The sequence below is a fragment of the Oryctolagus cuniculus genome, chromosome 3 (assembly GCF_051225735.1).
Source record: "Oryctolagus cuniculus isolate XC-2025 breed Fujian yellow rabbit chromosome 3, ASM5122573v1, whole genome shotgun sequence".
Lineage (NCBI taxonomy): Eukaryota > Metazoa > Chordata > Mammalia > Lagomorpha > Leporidae > Oryctolagus > Oryctolagus cuniculus.
In genome coordinates this window covers 48,900,350-48,918,495 of record NC_142869.1, presented here as the reverse complement: position 1 = coordinate 48,918,495, position 18,146 = coordinate 48,900,350, and the positions used below count along the sequence as shown (strand labels likewise).

The 18,146-nt window shown below is 44.8% G+C and overlaps 1 protein-coding gene across 21 annotated transcripts in view; it reads left to right on the top strand.

The window, feature by feature from the left end:
• Positions 1-18,146, top strand: part of MYO1B (myosin IB) — a 218,409-nt gene that overhangs the window by 141,897 nt on the left and 58,366 nt on the right. For all 21 annotated transcript variants that reach the window (XM_089330158.1, XM_089330155.1, XM_089330156.1 and 18 more), the window contains exons 7-11: positions 3,567-3,630; positions 14,494-14,592; positions 15,759-15,862; positions 17,229-17,376; positions 17,676-17,794. In XM_089330158.1, coding sequence (XP_089186284.1) covers positions 3,567-3,630; positions 14,494-14,592; positions 15,759-15,862; positions 17,229-17,376; positions 17,676-17,794 — 534 coding nt within the window. The remainder of the gene's footprint in view (positions 1-3,566; positions 3,631-14,493; positions 14,593-15,758; positions 15,863-17,228; positions 17,377-17,675; positions 17,795-18,146) is intronic.

Here is an 18,146-nt window from a genome sequence, read left to right as displayed (position 1 = left end):
CCCAAAGTTGTTAAAACTGATTTGATCCATACCTTTTCCTGTTGTGGTAACATGCCTAATCTCATTACATAAATAGAACAAGAAGTGAAGTGTGGGCAAATAGAAGCACTTCCAATGACCAAGCTTCTTTATGTAACATAGATTTCATTTTTGCTGTTTTCTGTATTTTTGCAAGTTTTATGCACACATATTTAAAAATTTTGCAGCTATATTTAGTCTACAGACCATAACACACCAGAAAACCATATTGTGTAAGAGGTCATTACCGCTTAGTGATATTTGAAGTCTAGGGAAAGGCTTGGCAGGTGATTTGGCTTAGTAAGCTTCAGAGAAATCCTATTACAGCACAGGTATTAGGAGATGAGATTAATATTTGATTATAGGCTAAATCATTTCATGTCTGTTGTTTAGTAATTTTTCTGCTTTGTGGTCTGTGGCTTGTCCAGTAGAAACTTAAACACATGTTATAATTTTATAGTAGGACTCTACTGTGTTTAAGATGATGGCGACATAGAGGTTTATGTATTATATACTTGTACTCTGGGGAAATTGTAGTCCTAGAATGGTTAACCAGGAATGAATTTCTTGATCTCTTCACTGGGAATCGGAATCGAGTGTGTGTGTTCCGGTTAGCTGACATGTCACACCCATGTCCCCATGCACGTGCTTCACAGTGGCCCTGGCCCCACCCCAGCAACCCCTCCCCCCTCAACACATTGAGCTGCTTTTAATTTTTAGAAACAAAACCAAGAAAGGTGTTTTAAGGCTTTGAAAGTCACTGTTCTCAACCAAGGCTTTGTAGGGTGGGTGGTGCCCTGCGTGTCCGCCATACACTTGAGCTGGGTGCTGGGGAGTGACAGGCTCTGTGGGGTTGGAACAATTTCATTAGCAAATCCCTCATTCAATAAGAATTTTAAGAAGTCCACAAGATGTATTCATTTGTTTAAAAACCACGTTTTTTAACATAAACATAGATCTGCCTGCATCTCCTGTTACAGCCCGCAGCTCTTCCCCGCCAGCAACCAGAGTGAGCTTTACAAACTCAGGTCCCCATCAGTGCCTTGCTAAAGGGCCTCCATGGCTCCCTTGCTCCTGGGATACAGGACAAGCTCCGTCTGGGGCCTCCTGCACCCTGGCCCTCCGGACTTCATCTCTGCCCGGTACCCTACTCCACACTGCCTTGGCCACCTGGCCTGCCTTAGGCCTTCCCAGTTGCTCTTCCTTCTGTGTGTGTGCTGTCCCCTGATCTTTGCATGGCTGGTAGCAGCCCTCACGTCCCATCCCTGACACCTTGCATAGACTCTGACTTCATCCTGTGTCTGAAACTGCTGTACTTAACTCTTTTATGTTCCTACTGGCCTTGGGCACAGTAAAGGTGATAACTAGCAAGTACCTTAGCCTTCTTATGCCCTTTGGTGGCCCCAGGAGCTAGAAGGGGGCCTAACACCATAGCAGACACTTGGAAAAAACTTATTGATGAGTGATTGCCTGTTTTTCAAACGTTTACACGGTTGTCAGAAAAATTGGAGATACCTACAAATAATTATGGCACAACACATAAAATAGTAAGTTCTCCATGAAAGAACTCTATGAAGTGTACTGGACATTGAGCACAGAGAAGCTGCGGGATGCAGGGCAGGAGACAGCCCTGTTGGATTTAAATGTGCCACAGTGGAGTGTAGCCGATGGGAAGCTGCTGGTCCACTCTGAGTTACAGCCATGCCTTGGTCAGAACCAGGCTTTGGCCGGTGGTCAGGATGTCGCTCTCCTGTGCCATTCCCTGGCTGGCTTCCTCCCCCATCCTCCACACAGTGTCCGTTCTACTCTCTCCCAGCCTCCCCCTCCTTGCTCTCGGCTCACATTGGGCCTGCTTCCTGGTGCCTTGCATGTCCAGTTGGCCACGTACCCAACCTCCTGTCGTGGCGGGCAGTTTCCAGGCCCTGCCTCACGCTAATCCGCCCGCCTGTCGCCTCCTGTGCCAGGGCCCGCCTTCCCTGAATTGTCCCCTCCCACCAGGCCGGCTTCCAGCTCCCCTGCGAGGTGGCTGCTTTGCCTCCTGGTGCCCCTTATCTCGAGGGGCCATGTTTCTGGACGTTTTGTCCTCTCTCTCCTCCTGTGGTCCAGCCAAGCCTATCATTGTGACTCGCCCAGTAGCTCTCTGTTTTGTTGCTTCTACTTGAAGCCCCCAGCGTTTCTTCCCTCGTCAGTGCAGCCAGCTCCTGTCAGTCACCTCTGGTCTGACTCCTTTCCTGTGCATCGCACCCGAGCCAGGGTGATCTTACAGAGAGCAGGTCTGACTCCTCCGGCATCCTTGTCCAGGAGCCTCTCATGGCGTGATGTGGCCGTCGGGAGAGCATCTCCAGTGTTCCACTTTGCTTCTCCAGCCTCGTGGCCTGCTCCATATCTTCAGAGGCCACTTCCTGGGCCCGTGCCTTCCTGCCCTGACTTCTCCTGACCCAGGGTGGACTTCCTGCTGTCTGTTTGTCCTCACTTCTTTGTGCCCTGTGCTGGGCTGGAGGGTGTGGCCTGTTTCAGCGTCTGGGAAGTGCTGGCTAGACCTTTGCCTGCTGAGTGAGTGGAGACTTGAAAGGGTGGATGACAATGAAACAGGAGAAGGTGAGGGAGCAGCCCCCATGAATGCAAAGCCACAAATTGCATTGTTGACTGAGTTCCATGTGATTCTGTTTCTTTTCCTTTGCCATTATTGTGCAAATCAGGAAGAGTTAAAGTAGTTCTTAGGGAGAATTATTTACAAATCATCTGTCTATTACGTGAAACAAAAACAAAGGCTTGACTGACTTCAGCCACCCTCTTTTCCAAATCCCTTTCCAAACAAGAAACAGCTGTCAGAGTCATTCTGTTGTACCCACAGTTCTTGAACTAGGGAGTTGGAGACCAGTTCTTCAAAAGTTAGGGACTTAAGCTCTAAGTGTGTTTCTTTCCAAGTGTTTAAGATACTGTCTATATGTAACATGAACCTGGGTTAGTTAGAGATCGCTATATAATCTAGGTCAAAAGCCAAAAAAAAAAAAGGAATGATTATTAGTCTTTGATCCTGAGCGGGTCACATCACATACTCATGTGTCTGAGTAGATATAAAAGCAGAACCTTGGATTTACCATTTTATGTGCTGTCCAGTTTGTTTGGAGTTTCTAGCCTTGGTTGGAAGAGCATGTTTTGTCTATAATGATGAAATAATTTGGCTTCCCAACCAGTGCGTCTATAAAGATTACTTATTTTTCTGAGTTTTTATTCCTGATAAGAGTATATACCTCGCTTGGAAATTCTAAACACATACCCGAAATGGAAACATCACTGGTTGCTTAGAAGATCCATTCTTAAATGAGCCATGGGGTAGATTAACACTGAACTAACGCGGTATTGATTGTGAATGATTTATGGAGGCATATTGTTTGGCACTGCGGTTATGTAAACTCTGCTTTTCTTAATTACATTTAAACAAATGCATAAAAATAAGGTCTTAGTATGCTATTTTCTGTGAAGTACATTGACGAAATACGTTAAGGTGAACTTGAAAACTTAGTCTTTTTCTGTTTGTTTGTTAGGGCAAATATATGGATATTGAATTTGACTTCAAAGGGGACCCACTGGGAGGAGTGATAAGTAACTGTAAGTATTTCACGTGAATCCTGGTGAAGAAGTTCAGAACAGCAAAATGCAGCATGCTTTAGACACTTGGGTTGTTAAGCGAGAGGTACAAGAATGTATTTCTTTTTCGTAGACTTTTAACCTTTGCATTTCAGATCGCTTTATAACTTAATGTGATTTATGCAGCTTTTCTGAACAACACTCAAAATCTTTTCCTTTTAAAAACTTTTTAAAAGTCACTAAAATAGTTGTCTACCTGATTTTCATATTCTATAGATCTTTAAGCCAATTGAATATGAAAAACATCCTCTAAGGGCTTTGATTTTTTTGAAAATGTTTTAATCTATAATTAAAAACAAAGTACAAATAATTTTAGATTAACAACTTTTTGGGTAACATTTTCTAATATAAAGGAGTAGACTTGTATTTCAAATTTTATTTTGGGAAATTTTGTTTCTCTTCCGGTGTATTTAGATAATTGAAGTGTGATACGCCTGTTGGATAAAACAGATGTGTTGCCAGCCACCTGTAGACATGATTTGTGACTGCAAAGTGAAATGGAAAATGGAAAAAAAAAAAAAAAAAAAACCAGAAATCAAGTGAGGTCTGCTTAGTAATGCGAGGTACAGCGTTTTCTGAGCACTGTGAGTGCCGCGGGGGCTGTCGGGCTCGTGACAGAGGTGGCACCCTCACCTGGGCTTCAGCGCTCCGGGAGCCTGATGTTTCTGCTTGTGCTGATTTTGTGGCTAGCTAGTCTGGAAGATTTAAGATGACGACCCAGGGTTTTGGGTGCCTCCAGGCTGCTTTTGGGGTCTCCTCTCTTGAGTCCTCTGGCTTTCTTGAGAGCCATGGGACTGCATATCCCATTGCCCCTGCCTGTCTCTGCCTGCCATGTTGTGATTAGAATGGCTAGAATGAAAAAAATTTTAAGTTTGGAGTAGGAAAATAAAGACTTCCCTGTGATGATGTTTGACCTAAAGTACCTATGTGTACTCGCTGGAGGAGCGATAGCAGTGGCATTCTGACTTGAGATGAAATGTTTTCCTGAACCCTAAGTATGAGCTGGTCAAGTAGGGTTTCCTCTGTCTGTAGAGGTGTTGGGGAGCCCGGAGCCCCTACACGTCCCTGAGCTGAGCAGCCAGAGAAATGCCGTCTGAAAATCGACGTTGTCCGTCGTGCGGGCAGACTCTGCAGCAATTCCTAGAGTGAGCCTGCAGGGCTAAGGTCTCCTTGTTCTCGACACAGTAGAGTTGAATTGGATGAATTCTGTGGTTCTTCAAGCATTTGATTTTCCATTTCAGTTTGACTGTACTGTTTTGTCCCCTGGGTTGGGATTCTCCACATTTGGAAGAGTGTAATTATTAGAGGAATGTCTTGAAGAGAAAGTTTTATTATGAAATGCACTTGGGTAGGATGGTGCTGTTCAGGTGAAATGACTCTGTATGCCAAACCTGGAAGCGGAACCACTCAGCGAAGCCACAGCTGATGCGGCCAGGGGCAGATGGTTGTAGTATGTTTGCCAGACTTGGTAGGCAGCATCCTTTCGTGATGGGTAGCAGCTGCTGGGAGCTATCTGGGAGAGGTGTGCTCTAGTTCTAAAGCCCCTATTTTAGAGAAAAATTACTTTTTCTTCTGAAAGCTACTCATGAATTTTCTGTGTCTTCATAAGGCAGGTAAACTCTAGTTATTAAATTAATAATAGACTGTTTCTAAGTTTACTGTCATTGTCACACAACTTGTAACTAAACATTGTGCAATGGTTTAATCAATATTCTTGAGGGTTCTAACAAGTTAGGACTTAATTTGTAAGTATGCGAAAATGACTTCAGTTTTAAATTTTGAAGTTTAAATTCTAAACAGAAATGTCTTAGTGCTTCTAAATAAGTCTTGAGTATCTATGGAAAATAAGTACTGAACACTCAGTTCTTTTCCAATTTAGATTAATATGTCTTCAAGAATGGATTTCATGTGGTATTTGTTAGCACTTGTTCCCCCAGTGAAATGGTATTGAAATTTGTGATAGGGGGAACACCCTGGTTTAAGAGTATCATTTGGTTTGGAGAGGAAGAGAAATACGTTAGTGGTGAGAGCAGGAAATTTCTTCCTGTGTAGATCAAGGACTGACTCATAGGTGGTCACTGGGTGTTGCTGCTTGTTGGCTTAATGGGGTGTGAGGCAATAGCTAACCCCACTCATGCGCTCTCCTAGTGTCTTATTACGTACTCTTTTTCAATGAGATATGCTATAAAGTTTAAATCTGGACCCCACTTGAAAGGTATATACCCTGAAGTTAGAGTTATTTGGATAGAGGCTTTATGAAATAGAGGATGGCAAACGTTTGTTTCCATAGGGAAGATAAAAGGTGGAAGTACATCCAGATGTTTGGCTTGCGTGAAATGGTATTTATCCCAGTCTGTTAAGGGTTGTTGCTCCCATAATGTTTATACATTTGTATTTGAGCATTTTGGATCTAGTGTTATGAACTGGAAACTTTTGGAAACCGATTGCTTTTATTAATAATCCCAGGTACTTTTAGCTGTGGTGCCTGGTGACAGTTGAGACTGCAGAAGAGTGTTGTGTGCGTTTCTAGGGATTTAATCTCCTTGAAGAAGAAAAGCACAGGGAAATGACTTCAGGTGCGCCTCTGCCTGCGTGAACGAAGGCCTGGTGCCACCGCTGTCCTGTTCATGGCAGCACGTCGTGAGCCGGGTGTGCCACCTTACACACAGTAGGTGTGCAGGCTGGAGATGAGGATGAAATCGGGTAAATACCGGCAGGCCCTGTTTCCCTGCTTCATTCTGTCTAGCACATCCACGACCCTCCCTGTGCAACTCTTAAAGACTTACTGTGTGGTTTCTAACATCCAGACCAAAGGAAAACAAGTGATTGAATTCTCTGTGGCTCCGTTTCTTCGTCTTTGAAATGGGGATAATAGTGGTTCAGCTTTCATAGGTTATGGTGAGGTATAAATTATTACTTAGTATCTAATGCACTTGTTATGGTGCCTGTACATGGTAAACCAGCACTCAGCCAGTGTTTACTTTTTTCTGCTGTAGTGTTTATTACATTTATTACGCTTGCTTGTTTATTGTCTCTCGCCAAATATATATTTTATAAAGACAGACTTGTCTGGTTTTGCTTAATGATGAGTATAGTATCTCATACTTGATGCACATTTGTTGAGTGGGTTAATTAATCCCATTGGAATTATGTACAGGTATTGTGTTGCAATTTGCTGCTCTATTGGATAGTTTTATCCGAATATTCTATGCTGTTCATTTTAAAAATCACTTTAAATACTTTTTCTGAATTCCAGAAACTCAAAAATTTTTGAGAGTCAAATAATCTGTTATGGACTCGCTCTGCTTAAAAAATAATCCTGTGACTGATGAGCAAAGGCAGATGTCAGGAGTGGTGTGCACATTGCTGTTTTTGCTACCCAGCAAACCTCCCAAATTTAGTAGGGTGAAGCAGCGAGCCTTGAAAGTGCCCTGGGGATCTGTGGTTAAGAATTCAGATGGGAGCACAGCAGAGCTGGCCTGTCCTGCCTTGTATGGGACTCACCTGGGAAGACTCAAGTGGCTGGGGGCAGTTTATGATGTGTGGCTTTGTCACTCATCTGTCAGCCTCCTGGGGAGAGAGGATGCCAAGGCCAGGCTGAATGGGGATTGTTGCCTGGGACCACCTGCCTGTGGCCTCCCTGGATTATTTGGGCTTTTCTTAGCATGGGGGTTAGGCGGGAGGGCGTGTTCCAGGAGGTGAAAGCCTGCGGAAGTGCCTCACTTCTGCGTACTCTATTTAAAGTTAGTTTCATGGGTTGGGGGACCCAGATCATACCTTCTAAGGAGAAGAGTGCTGAAAAGTTTGTCACCATTTTATTTTCCGCAGCCACAATCTGGTCAGTTATTTCCAGAAATGGCCACAGTAACTTCCCACCCTGTGTCCGCACTCCTGGGGAGTCTCTTCTCTCACTGACTCAAGGATTGGCCATGAGATTTGTTTTGGTCAGTAGAACCATTAGCAAATACAGCACAACCAGAGACTTGAAAATCGGTTAGTTTTTGGAGCTGTCCTCTCTGGCTGCTCTTGGGAGCTCTCTCATCAGCACCCTGTGACTGAGCCTGGGCTGATCTGCCGGATGATGAGAGACACTTGGAATGAGCTCTCAGACACAGGAGTGAGAGTGTCTTAGCCAGCTACCAGCAGGGACCAGCCAGACTGGCTCAGGCCAGCACCGCCCAGCTGACTCACAATCCTGAGCTAGTAGGTGGAATTGTCTTAAGCGAGCAAGTTTTGGGATGATTTCTCATGCAGCAAAACCAAACTGATACAAGCGTCTGGTAGATAATGTCCTTCACTTCCTGGGCAACACGTGAAATAGACGCAGAATTTGCATGGGAGGGGAAGGGGCGCCCACAGCACTGAGCAACCCCTGGCTTCTCCTTGATGTGCTGAGCGGGTGCACGGTGTGGGTAGCCCAGGTGGGCTGGCTCGGGTGCGTGCCCATTTCCTGCTGCAACCCTCACTGCCCCGCCAAGTCCTTCCCCCTGCCCTGGGGCGCAGTGAGTAAGGATCTAAGATAGGCTGAGACATCACTCAAGGGAGATTCTTCCACCTGAAAATGGGAAGCAGAAGGAAATGTCCATCCCCTTCCCAGGGGAGACAGGGCTCGGGGCAGAGGGGCAAATAGCTCTGAGTTCTCCTTTTCTTGCATTTCTTCTGAATTTATGACACAATTGGCTTATTCTTTTATGTGCTTTCTGCCTTATGGCTTACATGTGACACAGTCATGCCATGTGTTAGGGTATGGAACAAACTTTACTCTGAAATTGTTGGAGATTTATAGCTTTGTCCTTTTGTGTGTGTGTGTGCCATGTCTTTGCTTTTATTGATGGCAATTCCTTGATTAGGCGTGAAACTACCTGTTAGAACACTTCTTAAAGGAAACTCAACTCTGCTTTGTTTCCTGGGAATACCCATACTGAAGTGAGTTGAGACTTCCTGTCCATGAATCATATCTCAAGAGCCAGCAAGTATCCATCAGTTCACATTGTCTGTTACTAATCTGTCCTCTTTGGAGTCACAAATCCTAAAAGCACCCAAGACAATAGATTACATAGCTTATAATGCAAGGCTGAGGTTTTATTTAGCACTTTGATTTTTAAACGTCCTGAAGAAGACAGAAATAGTCTACTAGTGGCTGAGATGTATCTGAAACAAACAAACAAAAAAGTGGAATTTCAAAAGAACGGTTCTATTTCTCAGGAATGGATGTGTTTAGATAGGAGTACATCCTTTCCATTGTTTTGATTTTACCTTTTGTTTATTTTACAAGAATGTTTACCTTGCCAAAAGTCTATCATGAAAGGAGACTATGTACAAATACCGAAGAAGGCAGATGTTCAGATACACCCAACTTCAGATTAAGGAATGAACCAGGATTTATCAGGATAGTATGCAAAATATTCAGAACTAGATGGTTCATTCATGTTATTCCAGGGTTTGGTCTGGAACTTTGAGAGGCAGGGAGGAAGAGAGGTCTTCCATCTGCTGGTTCACTTCCTAAATGCCCAGAACAGCTGGGGCTGGGTCAGGTGGAAGCTAGGAGCCAGGAACTCAATATAGGGCTCCCATGTGGGTGGCAGGGACCCAACTACTTGAGCCATCATTGCTGCCTCCCAGGGTCTGCATTAGCAGGAAGCTGAAATCAGGAGAGCCAGTTGTCAAATTTGGGTGCTCCAATGTGGGAAGCAGGTGTCCTAACTGGGTCTGGATGGGGCTGAAGCCAGGAGCTGGGGACTTAATCCAGGTCTCCTGTGTGGGTGGCAGAACCTCAACTACCTGAGCCATTAGTGCTGCTGCTTAGGGTTTGCCTTGGCAGGAAGTTGGCATCACGAGCTAATGATGGTTATCACACCGAGGCATTCAATATGGGCACGGGGGTCTTAACCAGTGTCTTAACTGGAGCTGGGCTAAATGCCTGCCCCCTCTTTCGGAGTTTTTCATGGGACATATCCAATTCTCTTTTATGCTGATTTTATAACTTTAGGATACTGACTTTCAAGTGAAAACTGTAAACTAATTTCTTAAAATGCTGTAACGGGCAGTGAAAGGTAGGGGAACAGTTAGAATGTCATGGTGTGCCAGGTGTTGTAGACCTCTCCAAGCCTGCAGCTGGCAAACGGGTGGAGACCTATGTGAGGCCAGGGCTGACTGAGAGCTCTGAGGCCCGCTTTTATACCCAGCTTGTTCTACTGTAATAAACACACATGGCGAATGATTTGTAAACAGACATTTGTCCCATCTTTTTAATCTTTAAAATTTGTCATTAGTGGCTGGCGCCGCAGCTCACTTGGCTAATCCTCCGCCTGCGACGCCGGCACCCCAGGTTCTAGTCCCGGTTGGGGCACCGGATTCTGTCCCAATTGCTCCTCTTCCAGTCCAGCTCTCTGCTGTGGCCCAGGAAGGCAGTGGAGGATGGCCCAAGTGCTTGGGCCCTGCACCCGCATGGGAGACCAGGAGGAAGCTCCTGGCTCCTGGCTTCAGATTGGCGCAGTGCGCCAGCCATAGCAGCCATTTGGGGAGTGAACCAACGGAAAAGGAAGACCTTTCTCTCTCTCTCTCTCTCTCTCTCTCTCTCTCTGTGTCTAACTCTGCCTGTCAAAAAAAAAAAAAAAATTGTCATTAGTGAATCTGCCAGTTATCAGTCTTGAGGGTTATGTTTATTTGCAGAAAGCACCTGGAGTTGCTTTTAGCATATATCCCTCAGTTGTCATAATTTCCCCAGAATATCATCACTTATGCCAGTAACCCACTGGTTGGTTACTTGGCACTTTGTCTTCAGCGATAGTTATTTAAGACAAGAGGTGCCAGTACACCCTTTTGCTTAACTGAAGGGGTGTAAGTCCATTGGAAGAGCCTACATGCCACTGAGATACTGTTTCCGAATGTCCTGAAGTAATGGGATGTTTTTGCCCCAGCTATTACTGGGCTTTTAGTTCCTATGCATGTAGTGCACTTGTTGGTCATTAGACCAACTTGGGGAGTCCCTGAATGATGGTCAGATTCATGTGTTAATAGTCAGATGGCAAGGGCATGGTGGGGTAGATGGGCTAATCTGATTTCCTTCTTTCCCTGCCACTTTGACTTCTTCGGAATGGCTTAGTGAGTTTATCTCTTCCCTTAAAGTACAGTTTTTATTAAATTTACACTTTGAGGGGGGAATGCAGCTGCATTGGAATATCTGGAGACCTTTATACTCCCTTCTGTACTAAATATCTGGCATCCAGTAATAATTCTTCTTTACAAAATCTTGTTAGCAGCACTTAGAGATAGAAAGACCTAGGGCCAAAGAGAAGGCTGTGCCATGTATGCTTTGACTAAATTCAGGGACCCACTTAAGTAAATGAAAGTGGTCAGGTGGGGAGTCCCTCTCGTGAGCTGAGTTCATGTTCTCTTCTCTGAGTAATTATTTGATGTGGTTTCATGCTGTTAGGTTATGTTGGTGCATGCACATTTAGAAAAGAAAGAACCCAGTTGGGAATGGTCTTAAACATTAGTAAATTATTTTGGAGCAAACATTTTCCCTAATTGCCTTTTTTTTTTTTTCACCTGGAAGCTTGTGACTTACAAGGAAAAGTCATAAAGAAGCTGAAATGGGAGGCTGTGGGGTGATCAAGTAAACATTTTAAGTGATAAAATGTTCAAGTGCTTTGTTGTAAAAGGTTCCTCGTTTTGTGATCGAGCTGCTTGGGTGAAGTTGGGTACTTGTGGAAAGTTCACCATTTCCAAACGTTGAAGGAGCTTGCGTTCTTGTTTGCTGGAGCAGTATGAGGAGAGAAATTATGATAAACTGTTAGGCCTCAAAACCTTGAGTTCTGGCTCTCTCAGAACGTGACACAAGCCTCCGTTCTTCATCTAGAACACAGGGATTGTAAAACCAGCCTCCGGGAAGGTGTTCCGGGCTGCCTGTGATGGGAAGCGAGAAGCACCACGTGCGTGGCAGCCCCTACTCCCCTGCCCTCTGTGGCTGCTTTGTAAACACACGGGTTTATGCCACCTATCAGAATCTGATAGCAGCCGCTGATTATATCCGTGTGTGTGATTCGAGAAGTACACTCAGCCAACATCGCGTTTCACGTGGTGCGCAAGTGAATATTATTCTTTAACTCATTGGCTGTTAACCTGATGAAAATTACACCCATTGCCATTGCCGTTTCCACCCGCTCCATTGTCTGTGAGCGTTTATTCAAAAGAGCGCCCCATGTGAGGCTGGCCGGGTGCTGCTGTTGAGCACTTGACCTTTTCATGTGCTTTCTGAAGGTGGTATTTCACGACTTGAAGTGCCGTAATTTGCTTTTAGGATGTGGTTATGTAAGTGCTGCCAGGCAGCTGTGTGTCAGGCGGCAGAGGAGTTCTTAGGCTGATGGGAGGAGCCTGGGCTTGGGGGCCCCCCCCCCCCGCCTCCCACCTTCACCTCCCCTCCTCACATGGAAGCACCTCGGGGACTCACGTGGGAAAGAACTTCCCCTGTTGCTGTGGGCGATGCAGGGGCTTGGGACCCCGGGGAAGAGCCTCATTCTCGCAGTTGGTGCTGGGCCCACTCCCAGCTGTTTTTTGCCACACAGTGTGGGAACAGTCAGTGAGCTGATTGAAGGAATTTGTTCATGAATGGATGAAGTAAACTGTAGCATTTGGTTATTTTTCATGGAGTTGAGTTACTTTCTTCTAGACTTGGGGGATTTCCTATAAAAATTACCTCCTCAATGAAGAATCTGCTCACACCCTGTGGGTTCTTCCTTCTGAAACCCTGCTAAATACTTTCAGAAACCCCTAGAAGCCCAGGCACAAGTAGCATCGCCCTGCGTTTCTGTCCTTACCTATGCGTTCTGTCTTCTGTCCGCTTGTCCGAGCTCTGATTGAAGCATTTATTTCCTTGGAGAGGATGAATATCGCAGCCTTTTTCTCCAGGTTGTATCCCACTTGTGTTTTTCAATTTCTGTTTGCTGCTTCTTTATTTGTCTACGATTTGTGAACATTGAGACTCTCTCTAGCAATATGAAAGCAAGAGATGAAATAGAAAAAAACCATGGAATCCTGTTCCTGTACGTTTTCGTGTTTGTGCGTTTTTGTTCTGACTTAATGTTATGTCTCCTTATAACCCATCTCGCCATTGTTCAAAACAACCTCATGCATGTGGAGCCGGCCCCAGGGCATCTCGTTCCTGAACTCTGTACCCGTTAACTCTGCCTCAGCTGCATCCTGCAGTGCTGGGGGAGACTTCAGCACTACACACGGAAGAGTTCGACCATCCCAGAGAAACTGCACATCGTCCTCTCCCTTGTCTCTTTATTTTCTTTAAAGATCTATTTATTTATTTATTTACTTGAAATGAAGAGTACCCTTACCTTTTTAAAGATAATGTCTTAGATCTCAACCTCACTGGCGAGGAAATGTATCTATTCTCAGGAATTGGTGCTCAGTAGTAGGATTACTGATTGGGAATTTTAGAACTGAACTTGGCATTGCCTACGAGTGTAGACCCTCTTTTGTATCGCTGGTAGGTGTTGTGTAGGCTCCAGGCAGGAGTCGCCTCGCCTCTTGCTCCTTGCTCCCTCTCTCCCTCCCTTTTTTTTTTTTTTTTCTTGAAAACTTAATGAGACTTCAAATATATGTGATGAAAAACAATCTGGAACCAAAGAAAAAGACTATCAAGCAACACCAAATTCCTTTAAATGAGAGTTGTCATTTATTCTCTAACGATGGCCGCTTCTCTCAGGTAGCGGGGCACGTGGGTGTGAAGTGGAATCTCTCCAGAGTCCGATGGCCTGATGTCACTCGAGTCCTGGCTCCACCAGTTGCCAGCCAGGTTACTCACACTCTGGGCTGCCCGCGCTTTCAACAGTAGAGTGATACCTTATAAAGGGTTGAGAGGATTCACTAAGACAGTGTCTATAAAGCACTCAACACACAATAAGATCAAATTGTGGGTTTTATCATTGTACTGCTAGGTGGTTTCATACTTGGCTTCATTTCATTGCTTACATTTGTAATGTTGCATTTTGAAGAATTTGATGTCATTATAGAAACTAAGAGAATGTTAGTATTAAAAACCAGATTACCAGAGCAGGCGTTGCAGCGTTGCCAGACAAGCTGCCGGTTGGGACACCTCCATCTCGTATCAGAGTACCTAGTTCGAGTCCTGGCAGCTCATTTATGATCCAGGTTCTTGCTAATGTGCCTGAGAAACAGCAAATGATGGCTCATGTACTTGAGTTCCTGACACCCAAGGGAGACCAGAGTGTAGTTCCTGGCTCCGGGTTTTGACCTGGCCCAGCCTTGGCTGTTGTGGGCATTTAGGGAGTGAATCAATGGGTAGAAGATCTCTCTCTCTTTCTCCCTTTTTCTTTCTCTCTCTTTCCCACTGTTACTCTGCCTTTCAAATAAAATAATTGATCTAAAAAGAAGACTAATTTTTAATCAGCCAGTTGAATATAAATTATTTTTGCCTGTTCACTACTTTAAAAGAACCTAGTTTAATGTGGTGATTTAAGTTGTGCTTTTTGCTTGAAAGTAGAACTGAAAATGTAGGGTTTTTGTTTTTGTTTTTTTTTGTTTTTTTACAAATTTTAATGTTTTTATTATGATTTATCACTTTTAATTTTGAATCAGTTTTTAACAGATTCAGTGTGACTTGTAGATACAGTTCTAAGAAATAGTGATATTCCTTTGCTCCCCCAACGTAGTTTATTTTACTATTTTATTTTATCCATGAAAAACAAGACAGAAAATGAGGAATACAGCAAGGTGGTGTAGTGGAGGGTGCCTGATGACTTTGAAAGCCAAATACATTCTGTGCTGCGATTTAATTCTTTCTGTCCGCAGATCTTTTAGAGAAATCTCGGGTGGTTAAGCAGCCGCGAGGCGAACGCAACTTCCACGTGTTCTACCAGCTGCTCTCCGGGGCCTCGGAGGAGCTCCTCAGTGAGTGCCTGTCTCTCTGTGGGTTTGCACTGTCCCGGCATTGTCCCAGCTTCGCCTTCAGAGTGTCCCGCCCGCATGCTTTTCCTCTTCCTTCTTACCACTCCTCCATGACTGGTTGAGGTAAAGAACATGGTTTGCTGGCTTCTACCATGCCCTGGCCTTTGTTTGATAGCCCTAAACCTCACCAGATACCGCGCCTTTTGTCTCAGATGGGATGCATGAGCTAAATGTTGGAGGAAATACTAATCACAAATGTAAAAAATAAAATGGGAATGTAGCATTGACTTGCGAAGAGAAAATTAAGAGGGAAAAGTAAGTGAGTACAATCGGGTGAAAACAAACGGCTCAGTGAAGATCAAAACTAGTGGGGAAGACATCTGCAGCTGATCGGGATAAAACCCGGCCTTTGGCTATTTTAGAGGATTAATATGGGCCCACAAGGATAGTATCCAGGAGCCAATAGCTAAGCAATGAATATCGAATATATAGTTCAAAGAAGAGATGGATAGTCAGCAACACTTGGGAAATCATTCTCGTTAATACTCAGCAGATGCGAACTACACAGCCCTAATGCAGCCACTGTTACTACGTTAGTAAGAGTCATTACCGAGGATAAAGCTGATGGCATTGTCACTGATACTCTTTGAGCTTGTGGGAGTCAATTCAAAAAGAGGACCTCTTCCTGGGGGCGTCACTGGAGATCCAAACTAAGAGTCACAGAATGGTCAGAGCCTGCCACCCAGTCACACTGCTTGTTGGGATATATCCCAACAACATAATCTAAGGGAATCCTGAACACGATTTGTATGAAGACATTTGTCTCTGCCTCATATTCATTATAAACCAGATGCTATCAAATGGCCAATGGTGAGGGACTAGTCACTAGGCAGACCCCATAGGTTATAATGAAGTAGTGCATCAAAGATATTCTATAGAAATATGCAAAAGGATTAATCCAGTAAAAACAAATGCTAAAAAGTAGAGTTTGAAATAGTATAAAGGTAATTTTAAGAAAATGCTGCTATTGATATTTGGGTATCTGTTTCTGGTCTGCTGATTCATGATATAATGTGAGAATCATCTCATCTGAGGGTAAAGGGATGAGATTATTAAGGTGATTAGATTTACTGAAAGCAACTTACTGACTTGTTTGTGTGATTCACTAGATAAACTTAAACTTGAGCGGGATTTCAGCAGATACAACTACCTGGGGCTGGACTCGGCCAGAGTTAACGGAGTGGACGACGCAGCAAACTTCAGAACCGTTAGGGTAAGGTGTGACGCCTCCGTTCAGCTTTCATACGAGTAACGCTCTGTGGCCTAATTGGAACTGCTAACAGTTCTCGGTTTTCTTTACAGTGTAACTCATGCTCCCAGAGGTTTTAGAATTGCACGAGAATTTATTATATTTTTATTAGCTTGATTTCTTTACTAGCTCAAAAATCACACGAGGTCAGGAAGGCCGTGCGTTACTGGAGCGTGCGAGGTCACCATTTCACAAAAGGAGCTTTCTTATTCTGTCATCCTGGGGTTAGACTCTTACTGTTGGATTGAAACGCCAAATGTTTTCATAGCCCCAGTTAATTTCCAGGTGTGAAAACTGCCCTTGGATCAGGTTAAATCCTAACTGTTTTGGAGCCAGACAAGCCTGTTTTTCTACAGTTTCAGAAATCTCATGTATAAACCAGAGTGATTAGCATTCCACGTTCGTTAGAGAAGAAACGAGTTTGTGTAATGCTCTTTTCTGGCTTTGTGTGGCACACGCTTTCAGAATGACTGCTGTTATCCCGTGATACAGTAACTGGGATTTACTTCCAAATGGGACAGCTCGGGTTCTGGGAAGGCAGGGGAGAAGCTGGGCTCATAGATAAAACAAGATTGACATCAGCTGATCATTGGGGTGAATGAAAAAGGCCCAGAGGGTCTTTCCATGCTCTCTCTACTTTAGTCTGTGTTTGACATTTTCCCTAACAACCACAAAAGACGTAATTACTCCCATTGCTGTGTAACCTAGTCGCCAAGAAGAAAGGGATAAAAACTGGCTGCTCCATAAAGAAAGTGTCTCTGAGAGCATCGCACGTCAAACCCGTATAAACTTCCTCCTATGGAAACACTCGTCTGATAATATCCTGCACGTGACTTTGCGTAAGGGTGGAGTCCAAGACCAACCCTATGACCACTTTGCTTGACCCGTAGCCAATAATCCATAAAAATGTACGAATGAACGAAGGAAGGCCCCCTGTGACACGGAGTGTCTTGGACTAGGCGCTTCTCCTTTGCAAACCACAATAAGTAAGGAGGGTTTGCATTTTTTCATAGAGGGTTGTAAAAGCTTTTTGTTTGCCTTGGTTGCTAGTAGCAGAACCCCAGTACAGAAAAATCCCTGTGCACAAACTGAGCTGCTGGGGTTGAAGTGGCAGAGGGGCCCAAAGTTCTGCCCCCAGCCTCTGCCTTCTGTCTTCCTCTTTGCGTGCTCTCCTCTGCTGCAGCCCTCCAGGCACCCCTGGGACGCACCTACTCCCTGTTTGAAGCTGCTACCCGGGCATAGCTTTGTCTCATCAGCCCCCCACTGAAACACACGCGTAACAGGACTTGGTGCTTGCGGAAGGAAACAGGTGCTTTCTTTCCGTCCCCAGAATGCCATGCAGATTGTGGGTTTTATGGATCACGAAGTCGAGTCTGTGCTGGAGGTGGTGGCCGCGGTGTTGAAACTGGGGAACATCGAGTTCAAGCCCGAATCGCGCGTGAACGGTTTAGATGAAAGCAAAATCAAAGATAAGAACGGTAAGTCCGGGGACCGTCAGCCCCTGTAGGAAGCTGCTCTGGACATCTGTGTGGCACAGTTTTCAAACCAGAAAGCAAAACTTCTGCTTCGCACTCATTGGTTTGAAAAGCTTTCCTGTGCGACTGAGCAGAAATCTAATGCAGCTAAGTTTTCAGTCTTTTGATTTCAACATCTGAGACTTGGAAGTTTGGATGTGATCCAGGAAGAACAACCCAGGTCGTAAAAGTGCTGATTAATAGTACCCATGCTGCTGTCACATTCTGTCATGTTCCTTCTCCCCCCACTCCCCTGCCAACAGAGCTAAAAGAAATTTGCGAGTTGACCAGCATTGATCAGTCGGTGCTAGAACGCGCATTCAGTTTCCGAACAGTTGAGGCCAAGCAGGAGAAAGTTTCTACGACCCTGAATGTGGCTCAGGTGGGTAAATTGAAATGCAAGGAGAAAGCTCCCTCCAGCCTCCAAGCCTGTGCTGTTCTGTAGTGGCGTAAATGAAAACTTTGCTTCGCGAGCAGTTATCTCACTGTGGTACTGTATGCCAGGCATTGTGAACTTGGTGGTGAACCGTAGCAGATAAGGATCCCTGCCCTGATTGCACTTAACATTCTGGCAGAGGTCCTAGACAGCAGTCGACCTGTAAGATGATACAGTAAGCTGGAGCCGGTGGGAAATGCAGCGGACAAAGGGGGAAAGTAGAGTAAGGGAGATCCTGGGAGTGGGAAGGAAGGGTTGGAGGGGGTAGGAAAGGACTGGGGGTTTGAGCAGAAGCGTG